The sequence below is a fragment of the Haemorhous mexicanus genome, chromosome 11 (assembly GCF_027477595.1).
Source record: "Haemorhous mexicanus isolate bHaeMex1 chromosome 11, bHaeMex1.pri, whole genome shotgun sequence".
NCBI lineage: Eukaryota > Metazoa > Chordata > Aves > Passeriformes > Fringillidae > Haemorhous > Haemorhous mexicanus.
The window spans coordinates 16,751,644-16,773,628 of record NC_082351.1 but is presented as its reverse complement, the minus strand read 5'-3'; the positions used below and the strand labels follow the sequence as shown (position 1 = coordinate 16,773,628).

Sequence of the window (21,985 nt, the reverse complement as noted above, 5' to 3'; positions counted from 1 at the left end):
CAGACCTGCAGCTCCCCTCCCTGTAAGCCTCACATGCTTCATGGCTGTGCACTGCAACCTGAAAAAATTGCCTTCTGGCATTTAAGTCCCCAAACTTCAAAAGCTACAAGCAATTCTCGAAAACTTGGCTCCCTGTTTAAGACTGAAGTGGCCATCTCTACCGAGAGTAATTAAACAGCTCATTTAATAGCTGCAGAAGCAAGCTTCTTTTGCAGCACTGCTGAAGCCCCCTTTTCTACCCACACAAAGTGCTTCTGTCCAAAATGTGTTTGACGCTGAGGTTCAGCTGACTCCTCAGCTCACCTCTAACCCAGGTTAGAAAGCCTCAGTGCACAGCCTCCCTCCCTGCACTCACCTCTCACCATCACTGCTGGGGAAAGGAAGCTGACAGGAGTGCATAAGAGAACAGTTCATGCTAAACCTCCCTTCAAGCTGACCAAAGTCCTGGCAAGTTCATTGCAGTTAGGGCCAAATGAAGGAAGCCACCTCCCCATAATGAACCCCTTTTCCCTGAGTGCTAGACACTCTCACATGGCAGATACCTAACATACTGAAGCAGCAGAGCTACCACCTGCTGTCCTCTTCCTTCTCCTCCCATAATCAAGTAACTTTTCCAGAAGAACAGAATTTAGTAAGCTCCCCTACATATTTTTCCCCCTTTTTTCATCACACTGAGTGCCCAGAGCAAATGCCAGTAAATCCAGTGGACTAAGTATACAGGAAGCTCAGCATGCAGAGCTCACCTTTACAGCTGGGGAGAGACAGTCCCATTTTTCTAACTCAGACAATCCTACATTTCAAGTAACAATCCTATTGAATCTGCTACCTTTCATTAAAGTAGCTCTTACAACTCTGTAAAATCCTCCAACCTTTGTATTGATTTTTTCTCCTATTCAAAATAACTCTCCTTTACAACAAGAGCTGGCTGTCAGCCTCTTATCTCTTATTTTCACCCCATCTGATCCTCCTTCTCCTTGTCAGTCTTTTCAGATTCCAATTAATCATGTAGAAAATCAGGGACTTATGTTAAGAAGAATGTAGAACTCTTAGCTCATCATTAACATACTGTAATTGCAGTGTAGTGCTACTGCCTCTGACCTTTTCAACAAGTCAGTCGAAATCCTTTGGGGAAAGCAGGACATTCCCAGCCACAATGAAAAGGGTTATCTCTGATTCATGCTACTGGATAGTTATTTCAAAATAAAACTCTGGATGCATTGTAACATTTGTTATTCAGTCTAGAAATTACTGGGGCCTGGCAGACAGCAGGAAGATGCAGCCATAAAACCAAACTGCTGTTCTATTCTTAAATTTTGTCTGAGTCTCTACACGAACAGTCCCAGGATACACTAACCCCTCCACTAAACATATTTAATTTCAGACCATCCTCTCCTGTTTCTTCTTAATTATCATGGGACATCCACAGAAAAGATCAGCCAGATGGAGACTAAATATTTCACTACTATAAGATGGAGCATTCTGCACTAAAATGGAACCTTGATTACAATAAAGTCATTAATTAAAGTCTCAACTGACTCTTCTGTCAGTATATGGGAGACACTAAAGACAACTGAGAGGAGGCAGTGCAGCAGCTACACTAAGGAAAATAAAACAGTAAACCAGACAGTGATAAGATGATGTTTAATTTCCACTACTCACAGTGAAACAAGACAGAAACTCAACGATGTGTTCAATATATCCATTTTATGTTTTCAAAATGATGACACACTGCTTTCCTGACAATGAGAAACTTGAACAAGATTTAAAAGCAGTGAAGAGCAAAAAGGAGTAAAGCCTAGAGACTCAGAATAAAATCTTACTTTTATGGCTATCTGCACCCTTGAAGACTGTGGGGAAAGGGGAGAGAGAAGACTGTAAGAAAACACAAAAAAAACCCCTAAGTGTCATTTTGAAGAAAAAGAAATTAAATGTGAAAATCCCCAAGCCATTTCCTTGTCTGAATGATTAAGTCAGAGGTGCTGTAAGAAATGCAGATGGAATAAGCAGAGCATGCTAAATTCCCTGGACACTCCACAGCACAGACAGCATGAGCATGGAGTCAAATCCTCACCCAGAGTTTCACCAGCACATCTCCCATCAAAGTTACTGGGAGCTCTAAGTATCCTTTTATAAGTGTGGATTTGGTCCTTGGAGAGAATATTACACTAAAATTACTTCAGACAGTCATAGTATCTCGCTGTGATACATTCCCAATGGTCCTCTTTAGGTCCCCCTATCATTTTTTGACTTCTACTTTGCCAGATGGAGGTATGGAAATTTGAAGAGCAACAAGTAAACAAAATATAAGGAAATAAACCCAACACTGGCTCCCTGATTCACGCTTAAGCTTTACTTGTGCTTGAAATCAGCACCAGAGATCTTTGCAAAATTACAATTACCAGATATTCTGGATGCCAGAAATAATAAACCCAGCTGCAATACAAGGTGTTAGTTCTCTCTTGTATAGGAAGAGAACATGCTGTGGTATGTTCATCATTTAATGTCACAAACTGTGTGCAAATCTAAACAGAGTCACAGCTGCACCAAGAGTAAAATTACAGAACAGAAATGGTCCCATTTCTAACATTACAAAGTAAATATTCCCTTCCATTCATAGGTGGACAGAAGGCTGGATGTTACTGTAGGTGATTCCAGGTGTGATAGAAAGTCTTAATATTCAGGATAAAACAAAAAAACACAGCCTAGTAAACTGAGTAACCAATCTCAGTTTATTCCCTGTAGTAAAGGTTTTTGTGCACTGAATACCACTCATTTCTTCTACTTTTATGACACTGATTGTCATCTGCCTGTGATAATACAAACTATCATAATTTAAGTAATATAATGAGAGGTAGAACAGCACACAATGATAAACTCTGGCAAGGTTATCTGAGCATTCAAATTAGAGCAACTAATTGTAGATCTAGACCACACAGATGTCAGTATGTACATTCAAAGAGAAAAGGAAGAAAATCAAAGAAGTAGCAAGAACAAAGACACCATTAGAACCTGGAAAGTCTTCTAAGAAACACACTTGAAGAGCAGCAAGAATTGTTAATGCAAATGATTGTTTTGTAATAATAATTTAATAAAGTGAATACATAAACATAATGTAAAAGTGTGGTAATTGACATAAGAGGGTGTCAGCCCCTCATTTTCTGCTGGGATGGTTTGTGAGGGCAGTGGGTTTTTTTGTTGTTTTATTTGTTTGTGGGGTGTTTTTTGGGGTCTTTTGTTTTGGTTTTGGTGGTGGTTTTTATTTTTTTTAATTAATGGAAAAGAACTTGAGATTTCCAAAAACATGCATGTTGGTACTTGTGGGTATAAAATCACCTTGCTCTTTCAGAAGCAATTTAGCCTAAACAGTGCAAGTTTGCTCATGTAAGAGTAAAAGGATGAGGTCTCTATGGCATATTGCAGCATGGTCCTTGGAATAAGATACTCATTTACTAAATAAATTACTGTATAGTACTGTATAATGGTGTTCACATTATAACTGACAATTAGCACCATTAAAGAGAACGCTCATAAACAGCCAAAGCTCACATCAAATTAACACAGCCATGATTAAAATCACTCTTCTGATTTCTGCTCTTCACAGAAATAAGCAGCATTTTGCATAAAAATTACTACGAGGCAGCTAAGAAAAAATTAAAAAAATAACCCCATGGTTATGCTGGGATGGTGGTACCTCACTCCAGCAGCACACAGAGCACTGCCACGTCAGCTCCTCACTTGTTATGAAATATTAAGCATTGGGTTTCCCTTGGAGCAGCCAGCCAGCACAGTGAGCCCTGCCTGCTGCTGGGAACCAGTTTGGTGGCACAGGAGATTAAAGTGCAGCAATTACTCCTCTTGGCTCTAATGAGGGAAACCCGGCTTCTCTCCTGGCCTGAGGGAAGCTCATCTTCTTTATTTTAATTTTGTCACTTTTCCACTTAAGTGGTTTCTAGCGTTTGCATGTCCACTTATATTGCTGTGGTTTCAGAAAGAAAAAAAAAAACCTGAGGAATTATAGTGGAGAAGAACAATAACAAAATACAAAGGAGTCAGCAATTCATTAAAATTTAGAAAATGCAACATTAAAAACTTTTCTTAACTCTAAGAAGAAAAAAAAAGAGAGAGCCTTTTTCTAAACTGGCACAGAGCCCATGTCCTCATTAGGATTCACACTCCACTCACTCAGCAATACACTAATGGCATCACTTTAATGCAGCATCACAGCACTACTTCCTGGCCTCACCCAGATATTGCTTGCAAAGTGGCAAGAAAGAGGGGAAAAAGAAGTTTCTAGTGAATGCTGGCCAGGCCTGGTATCAATCTGGATATATGTGGAAGTATGAAGCACATGGACATCTCTGATCATGAATGCTGCTTCAGAGATAGCCAACCTCATAATGGCTTCATAAAGATCAAGTATCACTAAGGAAAATCTAATCAATAAATAACCAATCAAGACCACATAATGAAAGAATACCATTACATGTGCCACAGTTTAAAAAGAAGTCACAATATGCTACATTAAAGTACTGCAAGATAATACGCCTTTGATCCAACATGCCTTTAAAGCAGGAAACAAAAGCATGTTCTCATATATCTTACTAACTAATTTAACATATAAATCATAAAAAAATATGATCCAGATGGGCTTCAATGAAGGAAACCAATTAACGTAGACAGCCTTACCATCTGACACATTACTTGTAATAATAAAGACCAAACAACACGGTCAAACAATAATGCTCTGTATTAGATCTGACATTTCTAATTAGTTTCCGTATCCTCTTCAAGAAAAAAGACTACCAGCAAGCACTTTGTTTCCCAGAGGAAAAAACTTCTAAACTTAATGTGCACAAACCTCATTCTATGGATGAAGCTGATCTATCTGTGTTCCCTTGGGATGTGCTTTGGAACTAATAGGTTTTGCATAGTCCACATCTGGTTGCAAACTAAAGACTTAGAAAACATTTCCTTTCAGCTGCATTGCCACTGTAACTGCTGCAGACCTGGAATGCCAACACCTACACACTGCTGTAAGCTTTTCCTGCGTCCATGGGCTCAGAAGAATCAGAATGGTTTAGGCTTTGCTCTCTTTAGGATGGAATTTTGGTTTATCCTTTCCACAGCCTCCCTAGAAACACTACTTCTCAAATGAAGTAGTGTGTTTTTGGCACAGACCTCCCAGCATCAGGCAATTGGGGTTGCATCAGACACTTGCAAGCTGCACCACAATTAGCATGACAAATTAGAAGCCCCACTGAGGATATATGTACAGTTACTGTTTGAGAAGTCTAATCCCAAGTATTTAGACTGGTTTTGCATCTATCGGCAATAAAGACTCAATTTTATCACCTTAGACATATTGGACCCTCCAAAATCCACCCACCCACAGAAACCGCCAACTGAGACAGGGCAGTATGACAGGGTTTGAGCCTTTGCTCCATCTGCTCAGGGGTGGCCCCTTGTGAGAAATCACAGCTACATCAAGGAGATGATAATGGAAAAGCTCATTAAAAAGAAGAAAAAAAATAAAATCCCTGCCTCTCAGAAAATCCAACATACAGGTACACAATTAGGATACAAAAACCAGCTTCTAATTCTTGTGTGATGGGGCAGCTTGAACAGGCAGGTGAAAATTGGAGGTTTTGATAATGCACCAGAATCTATGACAACCTCCCTTTGAGCTTTGGAAGCCTCTTCTCACCTCCTGATAAACGTGACTTGCCTAAGCCTCCTGTGATGAATTATGGCAAGCTGGGGGGGTGAATCAAGTCATGTGATGAATTATGGCAAGCTGGGGGGTGAATCAAGTCCCAAGACCACCACTTCTGCTCACCCATGAACTTTCTGGGAAAGCAAGCGCAGCTCCCTGCAACCTGCTCAGGATCCACATGCCACACTTGGGAGCTGCATATCTGCTTACCCACAGGCAAAGGTAATCCCAGATAACCTCTTGTTTATCTCACCATGCAAAACCTTGACTATTGAGTGAAAACTATCAACAAACTCTGTTGACACAGAAAACACATCAGTGATGAAAGAGCGACCTGGGGCTATTGCTCACAAACCAAGACCCAACAGCACCCAGCTCTGAGAGTGCCTGCACTCAGGGCCCTCCAAAGGCACATCCCTGCACTCACGTGGTGCCTGGCCCTGGCTCTGAGCCCATCTGAAGCCATGTCCCTGCAGTCACTGCACACAGGTGCCTGGCCCTGTGCTCTGAGCCCATCTGAAGCCATGTCCCCACAGTCACTGCACACAGGTGCCTGGCCCTGGCTCTGAGCCCATTTGAAGCCATGTCCCTGCAGTCACTGCACACAGGTGCCTGGCCCTGTGCTCTGAGCCCATTTGAAGCCATGTCCCTGCAGTCACTGCACACAGGTGCCTGGCCCTGTGCTCTGAGCCCATCTGAAGCCATGTCCCCACAGTCACTGCACACAGGTGCCTGGCCCTGGCTCTGAGCAGGACTGTGTTCCCAGGGCGCTGTGCCTGAGGCTGTCCCTCACTCCTGGGATAGCTGGGCCGCTCTTGGCTGAGGCTGGATGGGGCCCAGCTGGCTCCAGCACAGACAGAACAAACACGGAGCTGTTTGCATGGATGTATGGAGAGGTCCTGTTAGTGCCAGGCAGGGGACAGCAGCTGAACCCAGGTAGAGGTCAGGTCTGTGTGTGGGCAGGGAGGCAATTCTGCTGACAGACAGAGGTCTCAGCACGATGGCTCCCGAACCGCTGCTGCTATTTCTTTGAAAGCGTCATGGGAAAGGAAAAGTTTGGAGGACAACGAGGTCACTTGGCAGATATTTGTAAGCAGATCCTCCCACACATGGAAAGCTTATGGGACAAACGAGAAAAGTGGCTGTTTGCAACTTAACCCATGGGACGTGAGAGCTGGCAAGGCCAGCAAAGCAGAGCTGGGAGCTGACATTGCAGAAGCACATGAGAGATGATGGATAGAGAGCTGTGAGGCCGGAAGGGCCTGCAAAGTGATACGTTCACTGAAAGAAACATTGCCTTATTTCACAGTTGCCTCGGACTACAGCAATACGTTCTGATTTTGTTTTCTCTGAGAACACAAGCACATGTCTCTCCACTCACCTCCACGGGGAACCTCTTGCCGTTGATGCTGTGTTCAGAGCCATCCGATCCGTTGCTTTGACCCCAGTGAAACTCCACTTTCTCTGCCTTGAATCTGCCCGGTAACCCAGCACCACTGACAAAATAATCGTCCTTCAGCAGGATAGCAACTGCACACACAGAACAACAAGAAAGAAAATCAGCACAGTTCTTCTGAAACACTTACAGTTTTTGCTCATTATATCAGAATACTTTTCCTAATGCATGTAAAATGTCAGGTCATCATTTTCCTCTTTACAAGGATTGTTAAAAATCAGGTCTGCAAGTAATGTTGGCTAATTCTGGAAGTGATTATGAAGTCGCACAGACTACAGAAAATCCCAAAGTCCAAATTTCTCAAGGACATTTTGCCCTCCTTATTGGACTTTGATTAAAATTTAAATGGAAACGGCATCAAAACCTGTTTAAGGGGGTTCCAGAGGGTAATGGCTGACCATGGTCCCTGCCCTTGTAAACCCCTCAAGGTCTGTAGATCACAAGTTAAGAAAATAATGGGTCTCCTATTTCTTGGATTTCCTCTTTTTGTTGGTGGGGACCCTGTGCTCTGTCCCACCTCTGCTGCTGGACATGCTGGGTGCTTTCCTTAGCTTCCCTGCTCCTCCTGTCTGGAAAATAGGGGGAGTCATAATAACATTTTTTGAGACCCAGTCATGAGACATCCTCATGTCTCAAAAATGTGTTTTATTACAGTAACTCTGATATTATTATTATGTTATTCCACAGGGGTCAGAAAGACCTTCTTTGCATTCTCTTTTCACTTCCAAAAGCCTTTGTATTTTATGTAACAATAAAAGCCATAAGTCCAAACAGAGGGCAGAATCGTATGGTGGAACCTGGTACATGTTGCAGGGGAGGCCTGTGGTCCAACCAAGAACTGATCCCAGCTTTCAAATAATTCCTTTCTGCTACTCTCACTACAATATCCCCTTCCTTACCAGCATCTCCTGGTTTTAATACACACCATTCCTAAAAACTGCTCCCCACAAAATTATTTCTTCTAATCCCTCACAAAAACAGAGCTAAAATTTGAATATTGTTTCTATAAAAGTCATTGCAGACCAGTGCTTGCTGTGCCTAGAATCCTAGAATTTAAGTTTTGGGGTTGATTTTGGAGATTTCTTTCTTTTTAAATGGAAATAGCAAAACCCACAAGGATTTCTCTGTGTTCTTAAGCCAACTGTGTCATCACAACAGGAACATTAATATAAATCCAATTTTATTATGTAAGAGGGGGGATTTTATTCACTGCTGAAAAAAACCAAAAGAAAGCTACTTGTGAAATAAAAGTTATTTCTCTGTTGGTGACTCAGTGCTGCAGGCCAGGCTTTGTGCCCTCCCCTGACAGGGACTTACAGCAGCATCATCTCAGGTGCAATTTTTCCACACAGCTCAACTGTTTGTGCCAAAAACATCGTAATGTCAAATTGCATGAGATATTCAGATGTTTCTAAACTGTGCCAGCAAAATCATGAGGCTGTTTTCTTCCTTGATTTCTGCTTCTTTCTGCACTCCCTTTGCATGCAAGTGCTTTGTGGAGGAGGATGGGTGGTGCAGAAGTGGCTATAGGATAGTGCCTGTGTCAGCCAGGGTACTGCTGTTTGTCGCTGACTGCTGACACCAAATCCCTGAAATATACATGACTGAAAGCACCACTGCTCTCTACTTTTCTCAAAAAATTCTCAGTGAGCTCAGCAGTATTTTGAATGGTGAAAAATCTCATTCAATTAGTTAGTTACAAATTCCATAGATGAAATTGTAGGAGATGAGGAATACAGCAAAGCAGATTTGCATGCATCCGTTAAAAACCTCTGTGGAGATTCAGTTGCATCTAATAAATATTTGATAGTTCCCAAATAATTTATGGCTCTGTCAGGGGTCATTTTACTTGTTTTAGATGAATAATTAAAAAGGATAATTAGGAGGATGTACAATCTGGAATGTTCATCTAATTGTTCATTTTACAGTATTTCTTACACTGCAGAGCTGTATGACACATGTTCCCATCACCTTCCCACCTAAGCAGCATCCCCTTACTGCCAGGAACTTCCCTCCTTTTTCTGTGACCCCAGGTATTCAGGACTGAAAGAACCAAAAATCACTTTACTGGGCTTTGGGAGCCACTGCTTTTATCCCAAGATTTCTGTAGAGTGCAAGGAATCAACCCCCAAAGCCCACTCATTTAAAATACTATATAATTGAGATTAAAAGCCCTAAGAAAGTGGTGTGCAGCCACCAGGACCACAATGGTGTGACGTCATTTTCAGGTTCAGGGCTGGTGTTGGATGCCCATCACCTCTGTGAGTGTAGGTATAAACCTGGATTCAAAGCAGCTCTTCCCCTGCCTTAGCAGAGCAGCTCTGATGGTCAGGACCAGGCAGAGTGATGCATATTACACAGGATACTAAACAACATTTCTAGCAGAAATTTTAGTAAGTTTTTCTGAACAGAATTCTCCTGATTTTAGTTTTGGTATGAATATAACTAATGCAAACACAACTATGAAATGTGTATATCTTCCAAGTGATCATTACCATTTAATACTATGGCCAGCTACTCTAGTGAAGCAATTGAACCCATGTTAGTGGCTTTGCCAATGTAATTGTGCACAAAAGCACTTCTAGTCAAGACAGAGACCTATAAAATCCATTGATATTTTCTGAACGAAATGCTGTTTTCTGTACGTTGTCTGCTCTTTACCTGATAGAGAGGGGGACACAAACAAGAAAGGGCAGAACAAATCTATACAGAATTACCTTTCAGAGCCTAAAAATAACTCATTGTTCAATCATAAAAAAAAAAAAAAATTACTAGGTCCTACAGCCATAACAATAACCCAAGCAGCATATTTCCTGCCAGTTAATGAGCATTAAGGTTAAGGGCCTTTAGCTTTCCCAGGGACCCCTGTCTCTTTAAACCAGACATTAATTGCTGAGAAATGCCCTCTACATCCATCACCATTTCTTAAACAGTTATTTAGTTTACTGTCTCTGTCAGTCTGCAATATGAAGGTCTTGTGTGGCCATCTGCTCCAAGACTCTGCTGCCAAAATGCATCGCGATTCATGGCACAGTCGGCCTCTATCTTCTACCCACAAGCCAAAACATCCTGCTTGGTTTGCTGCTCTGCCACTTACCACCTTAAAAATTAATGCCAGGCAAGTTTCTTCAAAAGGTCAGAAAACCAAGAAAAGGAACGGGACTTGATAAAACAAGGGAGGAGTTAGGAGCTCAGCAGAAGAAATCAGGGCTGACAGCGAGGCAAAAAGAGTCTTCACGTTACCAGGAAAAGGCCGTAAGTTACCAGGAAAAGTGACAGTTACTGTTGCTCTGAGAAGCAATAACTTGTCAGCAAAAATCCATACCCCAATGGGTGAGGAAATCAAATCTAGCAGCAGTGCTAAAATCACCCAGCAGAGAAGACTGAAGCTTCAGCTTTCATTGCCAACTGTGCCAAGACCAGAAAATCTGCTGACACTTTTCAGTTCAACAGAACAAGGTTCTGGCTTGTACCAGCAATAGCGTGGCCAGCAAGACCTGGGCAGTGACTGTCCCCTTGGCCTGGGCACTGGGCTCACTTTTGGGCCCCTCACTAAAAGGAGGACACTGAGGGGCTAGAGTGTGAATAGAGAAGGCAACAGAGCTAGGAATGGGTCTGGAGAACAAGTTTGATAAGGAACTGCTGAGGGAGCTGGGGGCGCTCAGCCTGGACAAAAGGAGGCCTAGGGGGGGATCTTCTTGCTCTCTACAACTCCCTGAAAGGAGGTTGCAGCCAGGTGGGGGTCACTCTCTTCTCTCAAATAACAAGTGACAGGACAAGAAGATATGGGCTCCAGTGTTGCCAGGGAGGTTTAGATTGAATATTAGAAAGAATTTCAAAAGGGTTGCCAAGAAGTGGAAGAGGCTGCCCAGGGAAGTGCTGTAGGTATTTAAGAGATGTGTAGATGTGGCACTTAGGGACATGGCTTAGTGGGGTCTTTGGCAGTGCTGGGTTAATGGTTGGAATCAATGTTCTTAGAGGTCTTTTCCAACCTAAATGATTTTATGATTCCAACATGGTTTCCTATTGTATGTGCAGCAATGTTACAGTTGCATGTATAGGACAGCATTAACATCCTTAGAAGAACAGCACCATCACTTTTTCATGATCTTTCTAATTACATTTATTGCTGATTACCACAAACAGCCTCTCTGACCATAAAGGGCAGGGTGCATAACATGAGTAGATTAATTAAGCACCAAATTTCCATAGCATTCAACCTTGCCTGAACCTCATGCTGCTACCAAGGGCAACCAACTCAGGAGTACAAAGCAAACAGGAGCACTTCTCAGTGAATCTGGGAAAAAACCCCAAGTAATGCAACAAAACCCCCAGCTTGCTTGGTGGTGGTTTATGTTAACTGGATTTGCTTTGTAGTGAAGGAAAACAAGCCACAGTCTGCCACTCCATTTCATCTGAGGGGCAGTAACTCCTGCTAAGATCCTGAACTGCTGGAGCTGGATCTGAGGCACTTGCTGGACTCCAGGCCGTGGCTCAGATGTGAAGTGCCCTGGAGTTGATGGGTGTACCTGAGGTCACACTGTGTGCACAGCTGAGCCACCAATTCCAGAGCAGGTACATGCCCTGGGTCCAGCTAGCCCACCTGTGACAGGAGATATGGCACAGAGAGCACTACAGAGATGCATGTCAGATGTTAATAAAGATAAAAATATACTTCCAATAAATAAAATTGAATTAATTAGTGGTTTAATCCAATTCCCTAAAAATACTTGACCTTGTCAAATGAATAGGGTGGCCTTATAATTTCTGCTTTTTACGTTTTTAGAATTAAAGAGTAATCAAATGCATGCAGCTTTGCATATAAATCAACCTTGACCTTTCGTTGAACTGTTTTGGTAAAAATAAGCAGTACTCATGCCTGCTCTTTTTTCTCTAAAAGCCAGAACAGACAGAGCAGAAAAGGGTTCAGTTCAGTGAAGAACACTGTGCTATAATCATACCAGAAAAACATTAATAAGCCCCCACTACTCTGAGCAGTTATTGCTCTTTCTTCTCTAAAATCTTCCAATTTCTAAGACTTCCCCTCTCCTTCCCCCTGAGCCCTGCATCTCAGCATTCTTTTGGATTAGGTGTTACAGCCTCCCAAAGCTGATAATTCAAGGTTACACCTTGAAACTCTTACACTGCCTTTTATTCTGAGGAATAACTGACTACCAAGAGAATTAGTTTAGACTGAGAACAAAAAAAAAGCACTAAAAAAAAAGCAGCCCTTAAAAAAAATCCCTTAAAATCAATATGTAGAACTAGCTCTGCAGAGAATGCAGAGGCAGAGGTAGGTGGCTCCTACTGAAAAATTACATTTAAAAAAAAAATACAAAAAACCCAAACAACAGAACAATGAAAAAGAAGGAGGGTGGAACATGCCTTGAATTTTTAATTGACTGCAGTCAGGCTATGGAGACAAGCAGAAGAGAACATACCTGTTTTTCCTGTGTTTTTCATCCAAGTCTTGTTTGAAGATTCATTGTCAAAACCATCCAGCTGCAGCTCTTGATACTCATCTCCAACGTGGGCCAGGTGGTCGACAATGTCTATGGGGGACTGGTGAGACCCCCTGCACTTCTCACTGGACGTCACCCAGTGCTCAGGACCATAGGTACCTGTGAAAAAACACCAATGTCAACATCCCAGTGGCTCCACAGTGCTGTAGAACTCTTAAGTGTGAGGATGAAGCACTTAAGCTCCCCAGGTAACTCCACCACAGTTACAATTCCCACGTTTGAAAGAGGTTAAGACTTTTTAACTTATGAGGAGACTGAAATCTTTGGCTTTGTGCTGTGTTCCAGCTTTGCCTCTGGCAGTAATGAACAATGGCCTTTTTTAAAAAACAACTATTCCATAAAACTTTCTGCAGTTCCCAAGCTCCTCCCGTGCATATGTTATCAATTACCACTTGCTCCAGGAACTTCCCTAAAGCTCCAGCCTTAATATATTTCTGCATAGTTTATCCTTTCATTATGGACAAATAATGTAACAGACACACATTAACTTGTGTTCTTGCAATACTATGCTTAGATAATATGATCTTTATTAATGATCTCATTTCTTTTGGAGGTTTTGAAGCCAGAAAATAATAAAGGAAAGAATTAAATAAAATGTATGTTAGTAAATTTGAAGAAAACAACAATGGAGAAAAAATTAGACTGGAAGAAGTAAACAGGACAATAACCTCTCAGGAATACACAGTAAATTTATTTTGTTGCTATTCTTACATGAGTTTTATGGTTTTGATGAACAATTAAAATAATATGGAAAAATAAAAGGTCTGAGGCAAAGACCTTGTCATCCACACCACATACGAGTCCAAGATGTACAAGAACACCAGGGACCCTCAGCACCACTCTTAGGAGGATCTAAAATTAATTTCAAATTTTTCTTATGACCTGCCTCTCCAACCCTTAAGTTGTATTAACAAAGACTGAGAGCTTATCTTCCTATGAGTGCAAGCAGTGGTTTAAGCTCCTGAAATGACAGCATAGATTTCTTGTAAAGCACTTGCTGCTCACAGCTCTTGAAGTACTTTACAGCAGGAATCAGCTACATTATTCTCATGTAAAGACAGGGAAGTTGATGGCTGAGAAGGGAAGCAACTTGCCCAAGCTCAACTACTAAAACCAAGTTACAACCAAGTAACTCTGCTCTCCTGAGAGTCCTGATGTCACACCTGTGTCACACCTCTGAGCTACACAGTCAGCAGGTCTGTTCAGTAGGCAGCCAGCAGGAAATGAGGCACCAATGTGCATTTACTACCCTTGCATCTGAGCAGCATATGTATATTCAATTAGGCCAACCAAACCCAGCAGTTTGGGTTGGCCAGTTTCTCTGGCCTCTGGGTTTTAATCTGTCTAGTTGCAAAGTGCATTAGTGTTCTCTTCTGGTGAGCTGATGCAGGACACTTAATCAATAGCAAGATTTTGCTACACTCATCACACACAAATGCTGTCTGGTACCCAAATGACAATAAGAAAATTTTACTTTCAAGTACAATTAGGCAAAATTGCAATATCATTTAAAAATCATTTACATCATCTGGCCAGGTTAAAAATCAGTTTTGTTTATCTTGGGGTTCAACTTTTATTGTCAGCAAGAGCTGCTTTCAGTTATTTCCCAATGTACCACAACCAAGGAGAACAGAATTATTAAAACCCCTACATACTGGAAACCAAATGTCTTCTACTCAAGCACAGCTATTTTTCTCCAATCAGGATGCTCTCAGTAATTGGTCTGTAGTGAGTTAATTGGAAATTCAGATTTACTTTACATATAACCTTGCACCTACCCCATGAAATTTGGGAATTTGCTTTAAATATGTAGCACTACACATAATCAAACCTGCCAGCTCTCGTTTTCTGGCTTTATTATAAACAAGGGGTGAGCTTTTCAAAAGCACTCTGCCCACAGAGGCTATCACAGTGGTTTCAGCTGTGCATTCAAAAGGAGCTGTGCACTCCAATTTTTCTTTTATAAGTATTCTGGTGTCAATGAGGAATTTTTTCCTTTTTTTAAGTAAGCAGATTTATTTTCACAGAGACAGTAGGGTTTCTTCCATGCATCTTGTTGCAATTATTTATTTATTTACATATTTTAAGTATAGCCAGTTCTCATCCTATTTGCAGTGAAAACTGCCTTGTCAAAATGAATAAAATAAGCCATAAGGGTAAACAAACAAACCACCATGTTGAATTAAAACCTCAAATGACTCAGGTACCTGAACTGACTCTTGCTGAAATTTAGTGTTTCACAGAGTTTTGAAGGCTTTGTTTCATTTTAAAAAACAAGCCTTCTTTTTTTTTTTCCTTAAATTAATTTAACTTGTTTGAATTGATTTAATAGCAATAAATCTCTTTCAAACACAGTAGCTTCACTTGCTTGTAAATCTATAATCTAACAAAATAAAGCCTAGTAGTATCTGCTTTCTTCATGTGACAGGATAAGTTTCCATGCATAAAATGTTTCCATACTCATGCTGAATTACTAAAGGAAAAAAAAAATCTAATGCAGTGAAACTCTCTCAGCCATTCAAAACCTCAACTTAGTGCTGGTGCTGTGACTCCAAGTCCTGACATCACAAATTACAGTCATAAGGCTAAGCTCTGATTTAGAGGTTCAAGACCTGCTAGTTAAAATCAGCCCAGGATTTTATAAATGACTGGGCTTGCCATTAATTTCTTTCACAGGTTTTTGATATGTAAATGACAACATGCAATGTGACCTGCACCATTATGGCTGCAGCTTGAGACAGACAGAGGGGCCACAACCCCAACACCTCCACTCCCAGCAGTGCAGAACTGGGGCTGCTCCAGCTTTAACAATGACCACAGAAAGGGGAAGGCAGGCCAGGGAGGGGAGAGGGAAACTTTTGAGCTTGAAACAGTACTAAATAAATTATAGCTCCTACCCAGAAAAAAAAAAGAAAAAAAAAAAAGGCACTCAACAACCTATAAAATGTAATCAAGAATAGTGCAGTGTGATTCACAAATTCCCAGGTGGCCATCAGAAGGGTTCAGGCCCAACTGCCTGTTTTTTTTCCATGGACATTCAAGTGCACTTTCAATTAAAACTGATCTTCCACTACAGATTTCAAATTAATTCTTCTTCCAAGTGTCTCATGCTCCAGACATCCTTGCTTTGCAAAAAAGCCCTATATCATTAGAGGAGGAAATAGAACACTTTTTCCAAGCTTGCAGATATTGATTACCTATTCCTTCCATCAAAGCACAATTGCCATTCTGCACTGTATAAATCTCTTCAGTGTTAGACACTTTATAAAGTACTGAGAATTATATCATTAATCATTTGCAGTTACACCTGTCTTGCTTTATTGAATTCTTTGTTTTTTAGAACTTTAAATAAATGCTTTTAAATAAAAACATGACACTAAATAAAGACTCTGTTTCACTTAAACCTAGTTAAAAAAAGAAATCCTGTACTTCTGTGTGTGACATTTACCCATCTGAAACACAGGAACTTATGGCTATTTGTATTTCATTTTTCCAACAGTAAGCATGGTGAATTAAATCAAATAAAATTTCAAATGAATTTGAGTTGGCCTTTTAAGGCTGATAAATAATTCGGTTTTCAGAAGCCAAGTTAAGAGCCCACACCTGTGTTAACAAATACCACACATTTCCACTGAGATGGTGGGACAATCTGCAGGCAAAGGTAAACATCAAGCAGCCCCATCCTAGAGCTGGAATATTTGATGCAGAGGCAGCACAGAAAGAATGATAACTGAAAATGTTTGGCAAATGCAGGAAATGAAAGGGAAACCATGGGTTTGGGTCCAAAAGCTGGGGCAGGAGGGCTGGATCCACCCCAGATCAGACAAGTGCAAGAGCAGGGTGTGCTGGGGTGGCAGCCAGGTCTCTGTGGACTTGAGCTTTCCTCTGCTGAAATCAGGGACAGAAGGGCTCCCAAGGCTGGAAGGAGAGCTGGGGTCAGGGAGCTCAGCAGCACCTGGGGTCTCACACACATTTCAACCCACACTTCAGGCCAGAGATGTTATCAGCCATCCTTGTCTGAAATTACCTGATGCTTCCTAGACTCTTTTCTCATTCAAAATCATTCTGTCAATGACTGCAGTAACTTTAATAGTTTTTTAATACACTGTCTGCTCCTTAAATATAATCCAAGATTACTTTTTTCTTCTTTTTACTGTAAAAAGAAATGAGCAGTCTTCATTAATGAAAAACCATTAAAGTAATGCATTCTGCCAAAATCTAATTAAAGCTTGTATAAAAACTTCCACTTAAAAAAAAAATCAAATATATTTGTTTTTCTCACACAGGTTTTGTTTAAAACATCTGTTACTAAAAACACTGGCATTTCCTTGATTTTGCATAACTTTTTAATTAATGGATCAGCTACTCTGATATAAACTGGTCTGTAACACATATACCTTTACACAGATATAGTTTAACAGAAATTAGCAAATTTTGAGAAATATTATTTTCATCATTCATTCGTAAAGAAGTAGAAATATAAACTTTTTTTTTAATTCACTTTTTTCCTAAACATATTTACAAAAATGTGATTTTAAATCTGAGGCCTGTCGTGGAAAGAACTAGTTTGGAGGCTTTAATTTTGGAGGTTTTTTATTATTCGTTCTTCTTGGGTCCTTTTTTTAACAGAATTACCTCAGACAAATCTTTGTCTGTACTCAATGCCTCTTTACTTTTCATTTTTGAATGAAAATGGTAATAATGATTGCAAAACAATCAAACCCCCTCATTTCTGCAATTAGCTTGGTCATTTCATGGAGACATCCTATCCCATCATCTTAATATGGGAGAAAATTCCATGTTTCTCTTGGAACAAAATCCAACCAGTTATTAGGGTGTAACAGAATGAATTAATATTTCCTCTTCAAATGAAAATAGAGGTCCCAGCCTTTGCTTGCACAGCTCTGGAGGGGCACAGCAGGAAAAAACCTCTGTCAGGCTCTGGATAAATGGAGATGCTTCCCTTTTCTGGGACTGGCAGCTATGACCTGCCCAAGCATTCCAGCATTTAGCTGAGCAATGCTACAGATCTGAATCTCTGCCCTACTTGAACTGCTCCATCACGAGCCAAATCTCAAGAAACACTGAAATGTCACCACCAGCAAACAATATCAGTTCCTTTCTTCCACACAGAGGAAGAACAAGGAAGAGGTGCCCTTGCTCAGCTACAAAGTAATGAACTTCAATAGCAGGCTGGATTTTCAAACAGCAAAAAATTGTTTTAAACAAACAAGTATCAGTGAAATTCACTACAGAAGTGAAGCATTTTAAGATCCTTCAGAAATCTCAGTCCCAGGGCTCCTCTCTGTTATTTGGAACCAAAATCCTGAAGCTGTTAGTCGATGCCAGAAGATCTCATCATCCCTGTTTGCCATTTAAAAGGAGCTGTTTCAGTAACAGAAAGCAAGGCACATACTGCAGATCCAAATTGGCTTAAAAAGTCAGCCTCCCTTTACCCTCTCCTCTCACCTGCAGTCCCCTCCTGGGAAGCAGAAATAAAGAGAAATCTGTAGGATGAAGCTAAAGACTGCACTTAGATACAAGGCCGAAAAGAATGATTTGAATGACACATCTCTTGCTGATTGATTAAGCATGAAGCTGAAGAGGTAAAGGTATAAAAATCCCTGAAAGCCTTGATAAAAATCAGCAGCATCTTTCAGAGGTCTTCCCATTGCAGAGAAAGCAGCCACGTTGTTAAATCATTATATTAGGGGGAAAAGTTGCTGAAATTATACTGTCTTGGTCTAAAGTGATGGCATACCAAAATCAAAGGGATGGAGAAGGAGAGCCTGTAGTTAAGAGTTCACAGTGCTGCTTTGAACAAAGATTTCCTGCCCTGGGGGAAAAGGGCTTTTCATTTTATTATTCTCTGTCATCACTCTGTTTAACATGAGACACTCGTGCTTGCAGAAAATTCCAATTACTGCTTGAAAAATGAGACCGAATACCAAGGGCAAGATCCTGAAGAGCTTGCTGAGACACAAACAGGTCCAAGCAATCTGCAAGCTCAGTACAGGGAAGGTGTGCAAGGCTTGGGAGAGGTGTAAACAACCAGGGACAGTTTTCTGAGAAGTCAAAAAATCTGAAAGAAACTTTCCCCAAGAACAATCTTCAGTAAGGCATATCAACCAGTACTTGTTGGAACAAGCACAGAATACAGGAAGATGGAACAAAAAGGGGTGGGATTTAGATAACCTTTGAGCCACCAGCAGCAGCAGCACAGAAGCACCAATGCCACCAGAGCTCCAGCTCCAGCAGCACCCAGCCATGGGGCTGTGGAAGGAAAGCTGATCTTCAAAACCAATGGTGTCAGTGATACTGTCACGCTGCCAGAATGTGGCAATCACAAAGAAAGGCTTTAAATCATGCTCCTAAATATAAACTCTCCTATAATGTTTGCAGCTTTTAAACTGAAAGAGCATGTTCTCCTTAAATTTTCATATCCACAGATGCTACAGTTATTGCTGGATTTTTAATTAAACTTCCTAACCTTCAATGACCTTTGGAGAACTTTTGAATGTGTTTTGAACCTTCGTATTCGTTAGTGAACTACTCTCTAATACACAGTCACAAATGTAGTGATTTTTAAATTATATATTCCCCCCCCCCCCCCATATACAGACTTTCTGCATCCCAATTTTTATCCTCCAAAAAGTATGAAGCTGCCATGAATCTTGCATGAAGCTCCCACTGTACCTATCAACCTGCCAGTGGCAAAATGTATGATAAATATCCAGCATTAAGAAACACCAGAACCTTAGGACAAACATTGCAAGAAGCTCACAAAAAAGTGGAGTAAGTGTAATTACTAAAACAAGCTTTTTCCATAAGCATTTCAAGTTTCAGCATTTGTGAGCTGAATAATTTACCACCACACAAAAGTGAAAATGGTACTAAGTTTAGCTGTGCTGGCAAAATAGTTTGGGGCTTTTTGAGGGGTGTCTCACACAATAAACTCTAGATAGACTTGCCTAATGACCTGTTGAATTTAACAACTAATATTTCAAAATTATTTATACTGAGCACAGAGCACAACAATATCAATAAAATTATTATGCAGAACTCACCGAGTGGGAGGATAAATTGTGGTATTGAAAGTGCCTGCTGGTGGCAAGTGACTGAGACAATGTATATCTACATCCTCTGTTTTTTATCATTTTCTACATTTTTAATAAATGTATCTGACATCTCACACCATTCATTTCATATCTGTCAGAGGCCTTTTAAAACTGCTCACCCTGAGCTGCATATAATAAACGAGGTGATAACTTACAATATAAGGAAAAAACAGGAGATTAATTTATATGAAGGCATCGTAAATTACCTTTCTTCTATTCTTATACTAGTTCAGTAAAGCTCTATGAAGACTAGGGACAGACATAAAAATAGATTTTTTCCTAAATATAATTTTGAAAAGTATAAATCCTAATGGAAATTACAGAATGAAGATGTATTATAAATCAATGAAGTAGCTGAGTGAGAGCACTTTATGTTGTTGGGAGGAAGACACAGATTTTAGTAATGGGTGCATTGGACAGGTCACATCCAGGCCAAGTTTCTCTGGAGAAGGGTCTCTCTTTTCAACTATCCTTTTTTCATTTACAGGGTAATAGCTGTATGATGATGGACCTTGACAGGAGGGATATTTATATTGCTCTAGTGCCCCAATGCAGCAGAAGGAAGAGGGGTTCCATTCTTCCAAACCTCACTAGCAAACAGCTGCTGCCTCAAAAAGCTTAAGCTGAACAATGTAAGACCAACACAATATAAAACATCTCAAACTTGAACAGATGCATCCCTGTGGGCTAACCTCCCCTTCTCTGTAACACCTTGCTTCATGCTTTCTTCTCCAAGGCCATCTTCCAGAGCTGGCACTAACATACCAGAAAGGTGATCAACCTTCCCATGAGAAAGGAAAAAAACATAATTTCTTCCAGAGAGCAAAGATAAAAGAAGAAATGAGTCTGGCATTTCATAGAATTAAACATATGAAAAAGCACAAGCTTATATAATGTTGATGTAAACCATGGTTCCATCTGTGCTACTCCAAGGAGAAAGCACAGCATGAACAAAGCTCTCGGAAAATAAATCTGAGCAAACAAGAGGAAGAAAATGGGTGAGAAACTTTCCCACCCAAGAGTTGTTGGATGCAGATGGAGGCTTCGGGGGCTTCAGCGAGACTTTGCTGAAAGAAAAGGAAGCAAGAGGACCTGAATTTGGCTCAGTGTTAATTACAGCAACCATTGCCAACACCCAGAGCAGGCAAAAGCCAGGAAGACAAGCCAGGAAGACAAGCAGCCACTCTGTGCCTGTGATTTTACCACGGCACTGCAGGTGCAAGTCCCCACAGGATCTGGAGCTGAAACTGGGGAGCAGCCCTGGGAGCATTTGCTGAAACTGTGGGTGACACAACTCAGGCTGCAGGAGTAGTGAGGCAAGGAGAAAATGTGCAAGGACAGACATGATGGGCTGTTGTGGTTTTTGAACCAGAGATCATTGGCTGTTTGAGGGCTTGACTGAGACCCTGCTGAAGCATCAATGCTCCCATGCTGCTGAACCTGCCTGGGGGCTCAGACATGAACACCGAATGACAGTGACAGTAATACACCGTGACATTTACGTCAGGAAATCTAAAATTCCCATCTTGCTTCTCTGTCTCCTTCCTACCACCAGGAGCTACATGCTCCATTTCACTCCCTTCCTTTATAAAGGGAGAAGTTCACCTGTCTCATCAGAGCAGCTGCAAGGATTGCTCAAAATTTCAAGAGAGCTATGGAGATAAAAAGCTGTGCAAGACTCAACTGCCCCACTACAGATCTTGGTGCCAGGGTACCCGCAAACACATTTAGAAAAAACCCAGTTCCAGTCATTTCTCAAAGCACCACAGACTTGAGTCCTATTACTTCTCACATGTACCCTTAATAGGCTTGATCTCACCAAAGAAACTGCAAACGTAAATGATGCATCACTGTAACTTAATTACCTCCAATTTGGGTGGGTACAGGAACAGAAAGTACCTTTTCTTGATTCCCATCTGTTCCTCGTAACTAACCAAAGAAGCCCTCCCCAGAGCTCTGTCTCTGAAAGCCAGCATGGGAAAAAAAAAAGAAAAGGAGGAGGAAAGACAGGAAAAAACTGTATATTTTTATTGAATTTTTGCAGGATGCAAGTTAATAAAACACCCACAGAGAGCACAGAGCAATATAGAAAGGGAATAAAGGGAGGGAGGGCTGATATCAATAAAGCTTATCCAGAGGCACTGGTGAAAGGACTCATCATTTCAAAAGAAACCTA

General features: G+C 41.0%; 1 protein-coding gene across 2 annotated transcripts in view; it reads right to left on the bottom strand.

Moving 5' to 3' along the window:
• The window catches only part of PTPRG (protein tyrosine phosphatase receptor type G), a 387,653-nt gene that overhangs the window by 166,494 nt on the left and 199,174 nt on the right, over positions 1–21,985 (bottom strand). For both annotated transcript variants that reach the window (XM_059856705.1, XM_059856706.1), the window contains 2 exons: positions 12,611–12,790; positions 7,095–7,243 (listed from right to left, as the gene is read on the bottom strand). In XM_059856705.1, the coding sequence (XP_059712688.1) occupies positions 7,095–7,243; positions 12,611–12,790 (329 nt within the window). The remainder of the gene's footprint in view (positions 1–7,094; positions 7,244–12,610; positions 12,791–21,985) is intronic.